General features: G+C 36.6%; 1 protein-coding gene across 3 annotated transcripts; it reads right to left on the bottom strand.

Moving 5' to 3' along the window:
• Nucleotides 1-388: 388 nt before the first annotated feature.
• Nucleotides 389-14,443, bottom strand: LOC122304221 (dnaJ protein ERDJ2A-like). 3 transcript variants are annotated; one of them, XM_043116339.1, is made up of 14 exons: nt 14,287-14,443; nt 14,004-14,078; nt 13,632-13,684; nt 13,526-13,534; nt 12,996-13,237; nt 12,798-12,893; nt 12,463-12,583; nt 12,235-12,341; nt 10,921-11,138; nt 8,886-9,063; nt 8,664-8,783; nt 2,971-3,057; nt 1,768-1,878; nt 389-1,360 (listed from the first exon to the last, which is right to left on the bottom strand). In XM_043116339.1, the coding sequence occupies exons 5-14, from the start codon at nt 13,179-13,181 to the stop codon at nt 527-529; spliced, it is 2,058 nt and encodes a 685-aa protein (XP_042972273.1). In that variant the 5' UTR covers nt 13,182-13,237; nt 13,526-13,534; nt 13,632-13,684; nt 14,004-14,078; nt 14,287-14,443; the 3' UTR covers nt 389-526. The 3 variants fall into 3 exon arrangements, with proteins under 3 accessions (XP_042972273.1, XP_042972272.1, XP_042972271.1); XM_043116338.1 differs by having other exon boundaries at nt 13,526-13,684; XM_043116337.1 differs by lacking the exons at nt 13,526-13,534; nt 13,632-13,684.
• Nucleotides 14,444-15,633: the final 1,190 nt, after the last annotated feature.

Here is a 15,633-nt window from a genome sequence, read left to right on the forward strand (position 1 = left end):
TCATCTATGGTACAGGGGAGAGTGCAACCAGACCTTCGGACTGGGGAAAGAAATCTGGTGTGCGGTGTAAGGCTTCGGTATAGATGAAATTGGGGGTCCACTGTCTTCTGTGTATTTCAAATGCATACACCACAAATTATACGACCAAAATAGTTAAGCGAAAGGGAAGATGAAGTAATAATTTTGGTGTCGTTTGAAATTCTAGTTTCATAAAATCATGAACACCAAGCAGACTGGGATCTTTATCACGCCATCACGAGTTAGATGCCCGGATTGCAATGTATACATGCATACACAATCCCTTCAACCAATGGTATCATTTGGGATTATAAGCACAGCCATTGCATCGGTTAATACCTAAAATTTGTCTAGCCGCTGGACTAAGTGGTGGGGGAAACAAACTCGTAACGAGTTCCTTCAAGTATAAAATGACTCACTGTACTGTTAAAGGTGGTAAAGTTTTTCCAAAGATCAGAGTAGCAAAAAATTAAGTTTATTTTCGTTACTAATAAAATAAAATTGTGTTTCACTCGTCATCTGTGCCTGAACCTTCTGAGCTCGAGCCTTCTTTATGGACGGTGCCATTGGCAGCAGCAGGGCCTTTCTTTTTAGCATCTTGTCCATCCACCTCGTCTTCACTGTACTCACTCTCGTAATCATCATATTCTTCTTCTTCATTCTCCTCTTCCTCTTCAACTCCATCCTCTGCGATCGGTCCCTCTTCTGCAACAAGGCCACCTCGGCTGCCAGCCCTTGTCCGTTTCAAAATCTTCAGTTTGAAATTCATCTTTCTGTCACAGCCTATCCATGTGTCACACAAGCAGTAACAAGTCAAATTGTAATTACCCTCTGCTGGGGCTTGGAACTTGCCCATCACAAGTCTAGACCCAGCCTTCACCTTCTCAACTGCCTCTCTTACTGCCACACCGGTCTCCTTTACACTTGCTCCTGATCCTTCCATTGAGTCCTCAATTGACTTTGAAGCGGCAGCTATAGCTGCAGCTTCATCCATAAAACTAACCTTCTGGGAAAACCACACGTTATTTGAAACAGGGTCTGCAAGCAAAAACCAGAAGTTCTCTTCCTTGTGAAATGGATAATTAGGGGCATGGGGAAGGGCACCTATAAGGCCGTTAGCACGTTTGAGTGTTACCCAAGCTTGGACCGTGACAATGTCACCCTCTTGTATACCATCTTCACCTTCAGTCTCACATGCGACTTCAATTGTTATAGAAGGCATCATTTCCAGCACCATCTCAACATCTTGTACACAGTCAGGCGAGAATCCAGCTATCTGAGCAAGCAGCTCAGCACGTTCGGGCAAACTCATGTCCCGAAGCTCCTGAAATGTTCTTACCTTCTGCAAATGAAGAATAAAAAAGCTTTTAAAATATATCCAGAGAAGATGAATATGGGGAGTGAGTCTTTTTCAGGGTGGGAGGGGGAAGGGGAAGCACTGGATGTATTCATCACTCAAACAAACAATATGTTAAATGCCCCATTTTGATCATTATCAGGATTCAATGTCATGCAAAATCCATTCCAAAACTTCATCAGATTTGTATTTTCAAACACTAATTAGATGGGTTTAGAAAACTTATAGGAGTTCAAATACAAGATAAGAAGAAAATATACAGATATACAAACTACAAGGTAAACAAGGGCAGCCATCAGATAAAGTTGTGGTTCCACCATCAAAAGCTACACAGGAGGCAGGTTAACTACTCTAACTCAACATGATACTAGAGAGGGATTTTATCTGCTTACTTTGCGTGCCATCTTTTTTGTAACAGCCTCACTGAAATGTGGCAGCTGCAGAAAGGGTGCAATGCCTTCAGCAGATCCACCAGTTGCCTTCTTTGCACTGAGAGGAACAGCCTGCATCATGCCAAACAATATAAGGAATCCTACTGTGAGCAATGAACTAGGAAAAGATATAAATAAGTGTTGCCCATTCATCAAAGGGAATCCATCATTTTTTGTTGCAAAGCACTTTTGTTTAGTCATTACGTTTGTTTTACTAATCAAACAAAGTTTAGTTATTAAATACTTGGGATGCACAAACCCCCTCAAACTACTACCCAATGTACAGTCACCATAAAAAACCATCACCTTCAGCAATCATTCCCCAAATCCCCCAAACTACCAAAAAATTTTCAAAGTAACCCTTTCTCCCTTTAAAATAAAACTCTTAAAAAGGACAAAATAACCTATTAAGTCAAAAAATATATTTTTTTAGAAATATTCTTTTAAGAATAAAAGAAGTAATTGCAATAAATATTTTTGAAATATTAAAATATTATTTACAAAAAAATTAAATATTATTATTATTATTATTATTTGTCTTTTAGATTTTTTTAATTTCTAATTTTTTTTTTTTTTTAATCAAGGATATTTATATCAAAGTTCTTAAGAAGTAGGTTACAATCTTTTTGTCAGTTGAGCGGGTGCCACTAAAATTGATAATTTGGGAGTAATAGCAGATTGGATGGTAGTTTGAGTGTTTGTGTATTTTCCTGAAAATGAAGGTATCCACGCAGCAACAAGCTTTAACAAACAATAATGAGATAAAAATATAACGGAACTTGCTGATATTTGAGTACCTGACTGGAAAATACGCAAGTACAGTCAAAAATTACAGGGAATGTAGACTAGGAACTCAGAAGGTATTATTTTCCACTCAATATATTATTGAAATTCTTCAAAACTAATTTGGAATAATACTGAGGAAATTAAGTGGGCTCTATAGCGGAAGAAACACCATCCATGCTTTGACAGAGAGAGATGCTGACAAGCTTTAAACATAAAAGAATCACTTTCGATGTATGGAGACGTAGTTTGTAAGGTGCCAGCTACTAGCTTCTAGATAATACACAAGCTAAGAAAGTCACATCCGATCCTCCCAAACATTCCATATAACTTTGGAATGTGTCAAAAAGATTAAAACAATGTCCTCAACACACATCTCACCTGAATGATGCATTGTGAAAGCTCGACTACACCAATTGCAGGCCTCAGCCATCCATGCCCCTGAGCAGTGCGTGGTATAACTGCCATCTGCAGAGAGAAGAAATTGACCATAGTCTAACTGTCACTTTATAGCAATGGAACATGAACTGTCAAAGACAAAAGTAGCATAACAAAGTAATCTGAATCTCAAATGAAGGATCCTATGCCAAACCTGTAAGAGTGTACTTGCAACCTTTGTCTATCATTAAAAACTGCATCTTCTAATTCAATCACTCATAGTTTTTCTCTGTTACATTTCTTATGTTTATATCTTAACATCCCTGCCTTGACTATAATATAATCTCCTTTAAATGTAAACGTTAACATATTTCAAATATGTCCATAATACTCCCATCTACGCTATAACACCAAACAGGTTAATCAATCTGAAGCCTAGCCTTACCTAGTAAGTAGCTAATGTGGGATTTAACACCCATAACTACTTTTATAACTTGCCAACTATATGTGGATTATCATACTGAAGGTGCTAGCCACATCTATGCTAGAAGTAGCTAATGTGGGATTTAACACCCATAACTACTTTTATAACTTGCCAACTGTATGTGGATTATTCATACTGCCGATGAGGGGCTGAGGTGTTACAAACTCCCCCCCCCCCCCCCCTTTTCCTTTTCTCTCCTCTCCTCTCTAAAATTCCCAACGTCCTCTTCGGGTCATGTCATGCAGTGGCCCAGTATCACATGACTTGCCTTACTAGGTACCTCTAATACCATATGTAATGTAATGACTTAAGGAAAGAGCTAGCAACATCTACATAATAATCCTAAAAAGGCATTTGAAGGTTCCCTAGAATCACTTGTAAAGCTATGTTTCACCTCGTATGGAGAAAATGTGGAATTTAGCACCGATGACTACCTTTATAATCTACCCACTACTGGGTTATCCATACCCCTAATGTGGGGCTGAGATGTTTCTTGCATTCACCATGGAAATGCTGCACCACTTATCTGATAGTCATTCCATGGCTATTTCTGTATTATAGCCTGCTTGGGAGCTAGGTGCAGTCATAGAAAAAAATAACAATAATAATAAAACAAAAAAAGAGAGAAAAAAAAAAAATGGAAGTTTAGGTGCAGCACCCACTCCCACCGAAAAACAATTCTGTCAGCAGCATGGCCTTCCCCCTTATAATCCAAAGCTAACCCCTTCCCCATTTTCTTCAATCTACACAAATTTTCCCCTCCCCATTTTCACACACCACAAAACGGGAGAGAGAGGTGGGGGGAAGCAATTGAGTGAGTGAGATGAGGAAGAAGAAAAAGAGTTTTAACTTTTAGTGAAGATTAACTTTTAGTAATTTTAAAAAATAAAAGTTGTGAATTAAGGAAAAACACCAATTAACAAAGAAAAAAAAAATCAACCGATGCCCAAGGTGTTAAAAATAAAATTGATGGAGAATAAGAAAATTGATGGTGAACAAGGTAAGAAAATGAACTCCAAAATGGGGTTAATTTTATTTTATTTTATTTTTTATTTTTTTTTATGAGTAATAAGTTATCTCATTGATATAAAGATAGGCAAAGCCTAGGTACACTGAAAGTATACATGTGACTATACCTATTTAAGAACCAGAAACAGTTACAAGGAAATCATGGAAGCTGGAGACCATTCAAATCTAATGAGATGACCCACAAAAAAAAAGTCTTCCAGAAAACTCCTAAACTCATTTAAAGAGCGTTCATTATCCTCGAAATGCCTCTCATTTCTTTCACACCATATACACCAAAAAATACATAAACGAAACATTTTCCACACGCTTGCAATCTGAGGTGTCCCAGTGATCCCTCTCCAGCTGGCCAACAGTTCAACCACTTTGCCTGGCATTACCCATGCTATTCCCAGTCTGCTGAAAAAGTAGTTCCAAATATCTTGAGTAAAATCACAATGTAAAAGTAGATGGTCCGCCATTTCACCACTATTTTTGCACAAACAGCACCAATTTGTGATTATAAGGCCACGTCGTCTAAGATTATCTATGTCAAAATCTTCCCTAGAGCTGCTGTCTAGGCAAAGAATGCAGCCTTGGTTGGTGCTTTACTCCTCTAGATGTTCTTCCAAGGGAAGTTGTGCCTTTGTTTTAAGGTAATAGAGTCATAAAAGGAGTGTACTGAGAACTTCCCTTTCCTAGAGGGTCTCCATTCCAGCAAGTCTTCTCTTGTGGCAGCAATATAAGTGTTGTACAGCAAGTTCAAAAACTCCACCCAAACAGTCACTTCCCAGTCATGGGCATCCCTAGTAAGGCTAATGTTCCACTCCTAAGAACCTTGATTGATTACCCCCAAATCAGCCACCATTGCTTCTTTTTCCCTTGCAATATTGAAAATTGTGTGATAAACTTCCTTCAAGGCCGTGTCTCCCACCCACACATCCTTCCAAAAGCTGATCCTACTACAATCCCCCACACACAATCGAGTATTACTAACAAAGGAGCACCAGCCTTTCCATACATACTTCCATAGCCCCACTCCATAAGCCCCCCTGCCCTCTTTAGAACACCACCAACCCCCCCCTCCCCCCCCGGCTCACTACCATATTTCGTTTCAATCACCCCTTTCCATAAGGCTCCCCTCTCATGGGGTTAAATTTACTTGCATAATATGGTGTGATTAGATGGATTTTTTATGAATTGTAGACATATATCTCAATAAATTTCCATTAAATGATTATTTTTAGTATGCATAAATTGTAGAGTTCTACTAATCGAATAATATGAATCAAATAGGCATTTTCAGAAGGAAATTTTGGTCAAACACTCTGCCCTATGGGATACTTAGGTTTAAGACCTTGTACATTTTTCTATGCAACCCTTGTGGAATGAGTATAGCAGAAAGAGGAACTTCCATTAACTTTTCCATCATATTTTAATTTTTTTTAAAATAAAATTGAAACATAACAGCATGTGATTTGGCCACATGTATTATGTTAACATTGGTAGACCAAAATTTTCTTTTAATTTTTTAGTTTTATATTTCAGTAAATAGCTATTAAATGGCAATTTTTAGTATGCATGAAATGATGTTTTTTTATTAATGTGATATATTGAAGCTAAACTAATATTTAGTACCCAGGAAAGGATAGTTTTATCATATGATAAACTGCAACCGAATGGATATTTTGATATGCATTAATTAAGTTTTAATTCATGACAAACTTGCAACCAAATTTGATACTTTATTATGAATGAGTTGACATGTTTTAATTAAATGTTTTAATTGTATGTATATATATATATATATTTTTTTTTTATAAGCAAAAATATATAAAACATGTTTTAATTACATGATAAGAGTCTATTTGTTAAATATGTTATATACATGTAAAATATATATATTTATGTTATGTTTATCTAACAAAATTGTGATCTGTTATGAAATGAAGGAATTTTTATGATGGCTTGACGCATGGCTCACAGTTCGAGATGACACAAATGTCATGAAATGAAAGGAAATAGTGGTGATAGTTGTAATACTCCATATTGAATGATGAGTGTAGCTGACGTATAAGATCCCATGTTACTTGGGAGGAAGAAATTCTTACTCTTTATAATGATTCTAATGGGACTCCAGTTGTACCATTGACTATGACGTATATATATGAATTAGGCCTCCTTTGGAGTGTTACAAATAGTATCGAAGCCTATCCCAACCAAAAGTGTGAGACTTGAGCTGTGTAACCTATGATGGAATAACTCGATGAAAACTTTAGAAATTTGATGGGGAGAGATTGTGATACCCTATACCATGTGATGAGTATAGATGGTATATGAGATCCCACATTACTTGGAACGAATACGTTTTTGCTTGTAATAATGATTCCAATATGACTCCAATTGTATTATCGACTAGTCCTTTTGAGTAGAGCCCAAATGTGGCATGGGCTTCCCTTGAGTGTTATGGACGATTATAGGATAGCACGACACAACTGCATAATATGGTGTGGGCTATCACCTAGGACTCCCTATTCAAATGTTCCAACCAAGAAGTAAAGATTGAGCAAATAGCATTTCCAATATGTTTCATCCATCTTTGTCTATGACCATGGGCTATGAACGACCTATGTGTTTCATCAAAATCAATGATTCAAGGGTTAAATTGTACTAATGTGGCTAAAAAAAGAACTATAATATTGCAAAATTAAGAAGAAATGATTGGTCTAAACAAAAAGATCTATGAGATATTTTGAGTAAGACGATATGATGCTTAACATGATATGTTTAAGAAAATTCATGTTAGAAAATGATTATATTTTTTGATTGGATAAAATGATTATGAAATAATGCTACCTATAAAAAAAAATGATTATGATGCAATTCTATTTTCTTGTAATGATAACTATGCTCCACTATTGCGTTTGAGTTTGTTATTATTTTTTTGATTGGCACCGTGTGTCTAGGAACAGTGTCCCGACAAATCCCGGGGTGCATAGGCCCCCGGTGCCTGTACTAAAAGAGTTTTATCTTCATGGATTAAAACAAGGCTCTTATCATTTGAATTCTCACTTTTTCTGTTTACTTAAAAGGGCCAAAGACTCATTTCCCATCTATACAATTTTTATTTTATAGAGGACGCTAACATAGAGGACAAGAAGCTAAAATAAAGTGTAGGCACATTCTTGAGGGTTTTTGTAGTAGGCTTTTGGATCCAACTAGATACAATTGCGTGATATATGATCTACCTATACAATCAAAGAAATATTTATTCCTCCATTTTTTTTATAAGTACATTAGTTGTTTCTTTACCAAGACAACAGTATCTTGCCATTTAAATTTATGCATGTACTAGAATTATGGTTATGAACTAGACCTGGCCTATACAGCAAGAATTGATCATGGGGCCTTAAGTTATGAAATCATGTTTATGTTACAGTGCTCTGGTGATATCGAGAGTGGATATGCTTCCAAACAAAATATATGTAGCAAATTCCATTGCTTATATTACTTTTAGGTAGAATAATAGCACCTTTTTGTTACTAAATATTGCTTTTACGAAGACTCTATAACTCTTCTATATAATTTCCATAACCCGACCCTCAACACCCTCCAAAAAAGAACCCACCGAACAAAGAAAAAATATATTAAAAATGACATTCTATATTTTGTTAAACCAAGTACAACTGGATAAACCTGCAGATTAGTTGTTAAAAATATAAACAATAAATGACAAGCCACTTTACATTCTGTTCTATTACGTTTTGAGAAACTATGGGATACTCCAACAAAAGACTGCAAGAAAATATTCAGAGTGCTTTTGAGAACTGAAATCTACATAATCGCCCTAAAAAACTCCATTGTTCACACATTTATTTTTCCATTATTCACACATTTATAGCTTAAACAGAACTTACATTTTGAGGGAAAAAATGAACTCCCCATCAATGAAAGAAAAAAAAGAACAACTTTGAGAACATGACACTTGACTTCCTTTTTTTCTGATAAGTATGAAACTTGACTTCCTTTCTACCTTAGACAACCAAATCAAACAAAGAAGCATTCCAACAGATTCAATCATTAACAGGTAACAGCCAGATATACGGGAGATATCAGTGTTAAATGCAATCAGCAGTACTTATAAAAGAATGCAATTAGCACTGCTCTTATAAATCTCGAAAAGTGTAACAGAGGAAATAGAAATAACCTTCATTAATTCTTCAAGAAGGCGAGGCGCAAGTTCTAGCACCCGTCTGAAATCACCTTGCAATGATGGAGGCAAGGTTGCTGATTCACGAGTTAATTGAGCCTGAATTAGCAATTCTGTCTGAATAGAAAAGAAAGAAGAAACAATCATATAAGAATTTCAAAAATCCATTAAAATACAACTTAATTGGTTAATACAGCAAAATCTTGACACAGAAAGTACCTTAACTAGTGATGGAAGCTGCTTCCAAAACTTTGCTTGCTCTTGCTTAATATTTTTAAGGTCCAGATTCAACTCACTCCTGACCAACATGAAAACCTTCTGGAGGGGCTCATCATCAGTCCTACGAACTGGAATTTCCATATATTCAGCAGCCTTTATAAATACATCCATGACTTTGCTGTGAAATAAACAGTTGATATTAGAATGACAGAAAACCAAAACAAAGATTACAGGTCAATATGCAGCAGATTCAGAAATATGTATGAATAAGAGGAAAGAAAAATACAGGGATCACCAATGCTTCCAATTAATCATTTTAGTGTCATATTGTGGTTGCTTAGAACATCAATGAGCCACTAAAACCCTTTGTACTAAGCATGTCAGTATTATGTACAAGGTAATGCCAATCAGAGTATACTTTTGGTTTAGTTGGAAGAAAGGTGTTATCTTCCAAATGTTAAGAAACATGAACTGTGTTTGTGCGTGCACGGGCATGTGGAGTATATGTTACTCACCACTCGCCCAATTCTTTTTTCTTTTTCTTTTTTGATGAAGATGAATCCCAGACCGTGCAAATGCAACATGTCTTTAACCCAGTTTTTTTTTTTTTGATAAATAAACAATTTTATTGATCAAAGAAAGGCAAAGCCTGAATTACAACTCTGATGCCCCACCTAAGTAGGCACATTAGAGGCAAGGAAATCTTGAAAGGCCAAACCATTAAAATCTATAGCTATGGCCCATCTACAAAGAGTTCTAAAAAATAAAAGTTTGAGCTCCTCCAGTGATCTTTCTTGGTCTTTGAAAATCCGCTCATTACGCTCCCTCCACAAACACCACATAATGCATATAGGGATCATCTTCCACATAGCTTTAATTTGTTGTCTGCCTCTTATGCTTGGCCAGCTAGCCAACATTGTCTCCACGGTTTTAGGCATCACCCAGGCCATCACCAATTAAGTGAAAACCTCATTCTATAGAAACCATGCTATTTCACAATGCAGTAGTAGATGATCAACCGACTCACCTCCTCCTTTACAAATGCAACACAAGTCTGTGATAATGATCCCTCTTTTCCTCAAGTTCTCAATGGTAAGGATCTTACCAAAGGAGGCTGTCCAAACAAAGAACGAGGCTTTGGTTGGTGCCTTGTGACTCCATATCTTCCTCCAAGGGAACTCGGTATGAAGCTTAGGTGTGAGGGCTTTATAGAAGGATCGAACGGAGAAAATAACTTTACTTGCTGGAATCCACCACATGGCATCCTCTTGCTGGCTGTTTAGTCTTATGGAGTAAATGAAACTGTAGAAATCTGCAATGCTACTTATCTCCCAGTCCTGTACTGCCCTACTGAAATTAATGATCCAAGTAATCCGTCCCCCCGATAATTCCATAACATTTGCCACTGAGACTTCCTTTTCACTTGCCAACTGGAAAAGGCTAGGATACAGATCTTTTAATGTGCTATCACCACAACATACGTCTCTCCAGAATTTTATCTTAGATCCTTCGCCCACCTGAAGCTTAACAAAGTGGTTAAACACCCCCCTGCCTCTTCTAATGTGTTTCCACAACCCTACTCCATAGGCCCCTCTAACTTCTCTAGTGCACCAACCACCCCATAAGCCATCATATTTCTTCTCAATTACCTGTCTTTAACCCAGTTAAACCCTGGACCCGTGTAATGCATCCCCATCACACAAAATAGGTAAATTATTGGATTTTCACGAATGGGATGTAGCGCCTAGAAATTGTTTGCGCCCAAGGGTCTGAACCTTAGACTTAAGAGGGAACATACCACCAATACCAAGGCCCCTAAGGGTTAAAAAAAATAGATGTTTATGCTTTAAAAAACTTACCCAGTTCTAGCATCCTACTGCAAGCATGCCTATATCTTTTACCTAATAATGTACAGGAAAATCATCTCCATATGCAGATAGCATTCATTCTGGCAGATGTAACCCAAATGGACTTCAACAGAAATAAATTTTAAGATTGTAAACAAAATAAATCAACTAACTATTGAAACATGTACCTCGGAGCCAAAGAAGGTTTCATCAAGTAATAATATGCTGACAGCGTTTGATGCATCACGTAATTTCCCGTATATTTGGAAGACCTCGAGAGATAAACAACAGCTATCACTAAAGGCAAAAGAATGCAGACACCAACAATCCAAAGTAGAAGTATTCCACCAGATGCCCCATCAATATCTAGCAAGAACTGAGGCAGAGCTATGCCCATTTGAAAACCCTGCTCCAACAAAAATTCACATATAGTTTTAAAACTTGACCACTTCTATTTTAGTACAATTAGACAAATAGTAAAGGGCAAAACATTAGAGCTGGATGGGGAAGATTCTCCAAGTTTTTCAGATTCACAATTGGAAGAGGTAATAGCATTTATTTTTGGCATGATGTTTGGTGTGGTAAAAGGACTCTAAAGCAGGCATTTCCCATGCCCTACCAAATTTCTTGTGACAAAGAGGCTGCCATGGCTGATTTAGTGGTATTATCTAATGGTGCTGTCCGTTGGAATGCAAGTTTCTCGAGAGCGGCTTAAGATTGGGAGTTGGATATGTTTGCTGATTTCTTTGACTCATTATATGCAATGTCAATGGGCAATGAGATGGAGGATAGGATGATTTGGTACCCTAGTGGAAATAAAAGATTCTCAGTGTGCTCCTTCTATATGGCTCTCTTAGGTTTTTCTAATGATCATAGTTTTCCTTGGACGGCTATTTGGAAGTGCAAGGTAACTTCTAAGATTGCTTTCTTTGTATGGACTGCATCTCTTGGGCGGATTCTCACTTCTGATAATTTGAGAAAACGTGGTCTCATCATCTTAGATTGGGGCCTTATGTGCAAGAAAGATGGAGAATCCGTGAATCATCTTTTGTTATATTGCGAGGTGGCCCAGTGTTTATTTAATGAGATCTTTAATCAAACCGGGGTGGCTTGGGTTATGCCTGGAAGGGTTAGGGATATTCTGAGGTGCTGGATTGGAATTAAGGGGAATGCCCACATTGCTGCAGTGTGGAGAACATTATGTGGTGCTTGTGGCTAGAGAGAAACAAGAGGTGCTTTGAAGACATGGAGCATTCTTTGGATGAACTGAAGTGACTTTTTTTACAATACTTTACTTTCTTGGGCTTCGGCCATTATTGTAATACAGACAATCTTCATGACTTGCTTGTATCTCTCACTAGCACTTAGATGTAATTAGGCATGTTTGTTGTATACTACCAGTGTACTTTGGCAATGCCTTTTTATATCAATAAGATTTTACTTTTACTTATAAAAGAAAGGGCAATCACATGCAATTCACAAAAAGGTAAAGATATTAATACCTGCCTACCATCCGGATGGCCATATTTCTCAAAATTCTCACGTGATATTGGATCTGTCAGAGCCTGATAAGCCTTTGATATAGACTCCACAAAATACTTGTGGGCCTCTGAAAAAAAACAAAAAACCAAAAAAATATAGTATTAGCATGCATGGGATTTGAACTGAGCCATCTTCTCAATGGAACAAATGTCTGAAAATATAAACCGAAGAACTAAAAATCCTTCAACCTGGATCTGGGTTTTTATCAGGATGGTATTGAATAGATAGTCTTCTATATGCTTTCTTTATTTCTGAATCGGAAGCTCCAGAGTCTAATCCAAGAATACTGAAAGGCTCAAAAACTTGAATCTGAGCACAAACTCCCCCCAAAAAAGAATTTCAAGGTGAGGTAACATTCAAGAATCAAAGCATGTGGCTACAAGATCCTATACAAAATTGACAATCATGAAAAATAGCAAGTAACTGAATAGATTATAACACTACACGGAAGTCGTACAGCCATGTTTTAAACTAATGCTCAGATTTTGAAAACTAATGCTCAAGTTTTAATTAAAATAATTACCTCGCGGCTCATATTTTTAATGTAATAAACCAGGATAATCATGACAACCCAAAGCAGTATCAGAGTCAAATTACTATAAGTCGAGAAGTTTGAAATCTGCAAGATAGCCAGTATCAACACGATGGTTAGATCAAATAATATGACCAGTCATGTGATAAAAAATTGAGGATACATCTAAGGGACGATGAGGCAACTCACACGCTTAAATATAGATTTGCGGTACTTCCCCGAACGAGAACATTCAGAGCAGTGGCAGTGTATACTCTTTGTTTTCTTTGAGGCAGCTCGGCATAACTTCATAATTGTATATGGCACCAATGGCAGGGCCATTATTGTCAGAATAAAAATTGGAAACAAAGCGCTATTCTCCTCTGAAGCAGCCATCGAGACCTTCTATCTAAAACAACTTGTATATAGTTGTTATGCCGGACCGAATGAATCTGGTTAAAAAAAGCCAGTCATTGATAGTCAAGGGGCTCTAACCATTACTTTCAATTAATGATAAATCTCTTCTACTTCCTGTCCTTTGACAAAGCTCAACAGTAGAATTTGTTGACCCGGATGAAGTTTAAAAACTCAGCTTTTCACCCAAAGAATCACACCAGCAAATACAAAATTCAAGGTGTTCCATTACAATTTACAACACTCGTTGTCCTCAGTATTAATATAAACCAAATAGCAGGCAAAATGTGCATAGTAGAATACCAATTTAAATTGCGTTTCCTTACCTCCACTCCCTGTAACAAAAGGCAAAATAAAACATAAAATTCAGGGCTTCCTTTGGATTTTCGTCAAATTTTCAGTAGCCAAAAGATATTTTGAGCAAACGAGTACCATTGTGAATCCATGGAAGACCCAACAAGAAAAAATGGTCGTCTTGATTCATCCTATCACAACAAACAAGCGAATCTCAGATCCCTCTCTACCATTTCCTCCATTTTCTCAGAAACCAAACACCAGGCAATGCACCGACCCCCCCCACCCCCCCAAAACGAAAAGTAACCCCACAACTAACAGATACCATAAGCTAGTTGATATACATTAGGCCTAAATACAAATAAGCCTTTTGAACAATCCCCAAATGATTCACATCCAGGAGCTACCGCGTAACCTCAATGAGCTATACGAGCTCATATACATAAACATATACATAAAAGAACCCTAATAAGACTAGCCAATTCCTCTTTTTCCAAGCAGAAACCCAACCTGTTCAATAGGTGATAAGGATTTGAAAACTTAGAGCTTGATCGCTGAGCTCAAAGTCGCCCTGGATTTAAAATCCTGTGCAACAAACAAGAAATTCAAGTATTAAACCAAAAAGGATCCAAGCAGGAATGAAACGCAAAAGACGGGGTAACAGAGATAATGGAAGTCTAATCCTATAAAATTTGGGATGGCCTAGCAAAGGGCTATAGAAGCAGTAGAGCAATAATAGAAAGGGATTAGATTAGGGTTAGATTTTGAGAGATTTCGGATTTAGAGAGTAAACCTGAGAGAAGATCGGAGGAGGAGTGGAACGCGAAGGGTGTCCGCAGACAGTTGCAGCAATGTTGTCGAGCTCGAAATCCTTCTGGTTTGACTGCTAAATCTCAAGCCGCCCTTACAAAAGAAAAAGTTAATTTGTAATCCTTCAACAGTAATAATTAGTATTTTCATTTTTTGTAATTATAATCAATATCTCACTACAGAGAATAGAGATAGGTACCACTAACTTAAATATATATTATCTAAAATTTCAATAACTTCAACTCAAAAGATCATCAAATTTTGTTTAATCTGTTTTTTTGTAGATGAGATGGAATTAAATGAGTTAAAAATTGAATAAGATATTATTAAAATATATTTTTTTAATATTCTTTTTATTTTTAAATTTAAAAAAGTTGAATTGTTTATTTTATTTTATATAGAAATTTAGAAAAATTGTAATGATTAAATAAAATGAATTGAGAGAAGTTTTAAAAACAAACAATACCTTCTATGAGAATACATACTATTAAATGGACATAAACTTGGACAATAAATAAAACATTCATAAGTAGGTATGAAACAATATTTTTATTTATGTTATATATTTATAATTAATATGCATACAACAAATATTTTTTAAAATATCAAAACAGGCATGGAATCAAGACATGATCTGAATTTCAAGAGATTTGTAAATTTTGAGAGAACATTTTAATAATGTTATTGTTATGGACGTGTTTCAACGCCACCAACTCACGATCACCTACAACTAAAGAATAAAACAGCTTTGGGGTTTGTGAGAATGCCTCTAATGCCTAAATCAACGTTCGAGTAAATTCTCTTACATATTAATGAATCAAATGCCTCTACATACCTGGGCTTTTTGTATATATAAGGCTTGTGATCAGTTTGTTGCTTATGAGATAATGGACTTATCTACTATTTGAAATTCAAGCTCGCGGATAAGGGATACATTTGATGTTTAAATCAAATGGTAACAACCCTTATCCCATATAGCTTTCAAATGATTACCTGTTGATATGGGGGATGTGTTGGATCCACAAATTGGGCCTCTGTGATTAATCCCTGTTCTTACTAATGCAGTAGGCTGAGTGCCTAGTTGATGGCCTAGATTGATTTGGGCCCTTACAAATATTTAATACTCTCCAGTTACCTCGCGAAGTCTCATTAAACGTAGTTTGATGTGACTTAAACCCAATTCGTCATTTCGTGAGTCGGTATCATGATATCATTTCTTGAATCGAGTCTAACAATCAGAACGCCGTTTCGTGAATAGAGTGAAATTGTCAGGGCATCGTTTCGTATTCGCGCCCTTTTATTTCTCAACTGTCGCTTCTATTTAAGGCTC

The sequence above is a fragment of the Carya illinoinensis genome, chromosome 3 (genome assembly GCF_018687715.1).
Source record: "Carya illinoinensis cultivar Pawnee chromosome 3, C.illinoinensisPawnee_v1, whole genome shotgun sequence".
NCBI classification, from domain to species: Eukaryota; Viridiplantae; Streptophyta; class Magnoliopsida; order Fagales; family Juglandaceae; genus Carya; species Carya illinoinensis.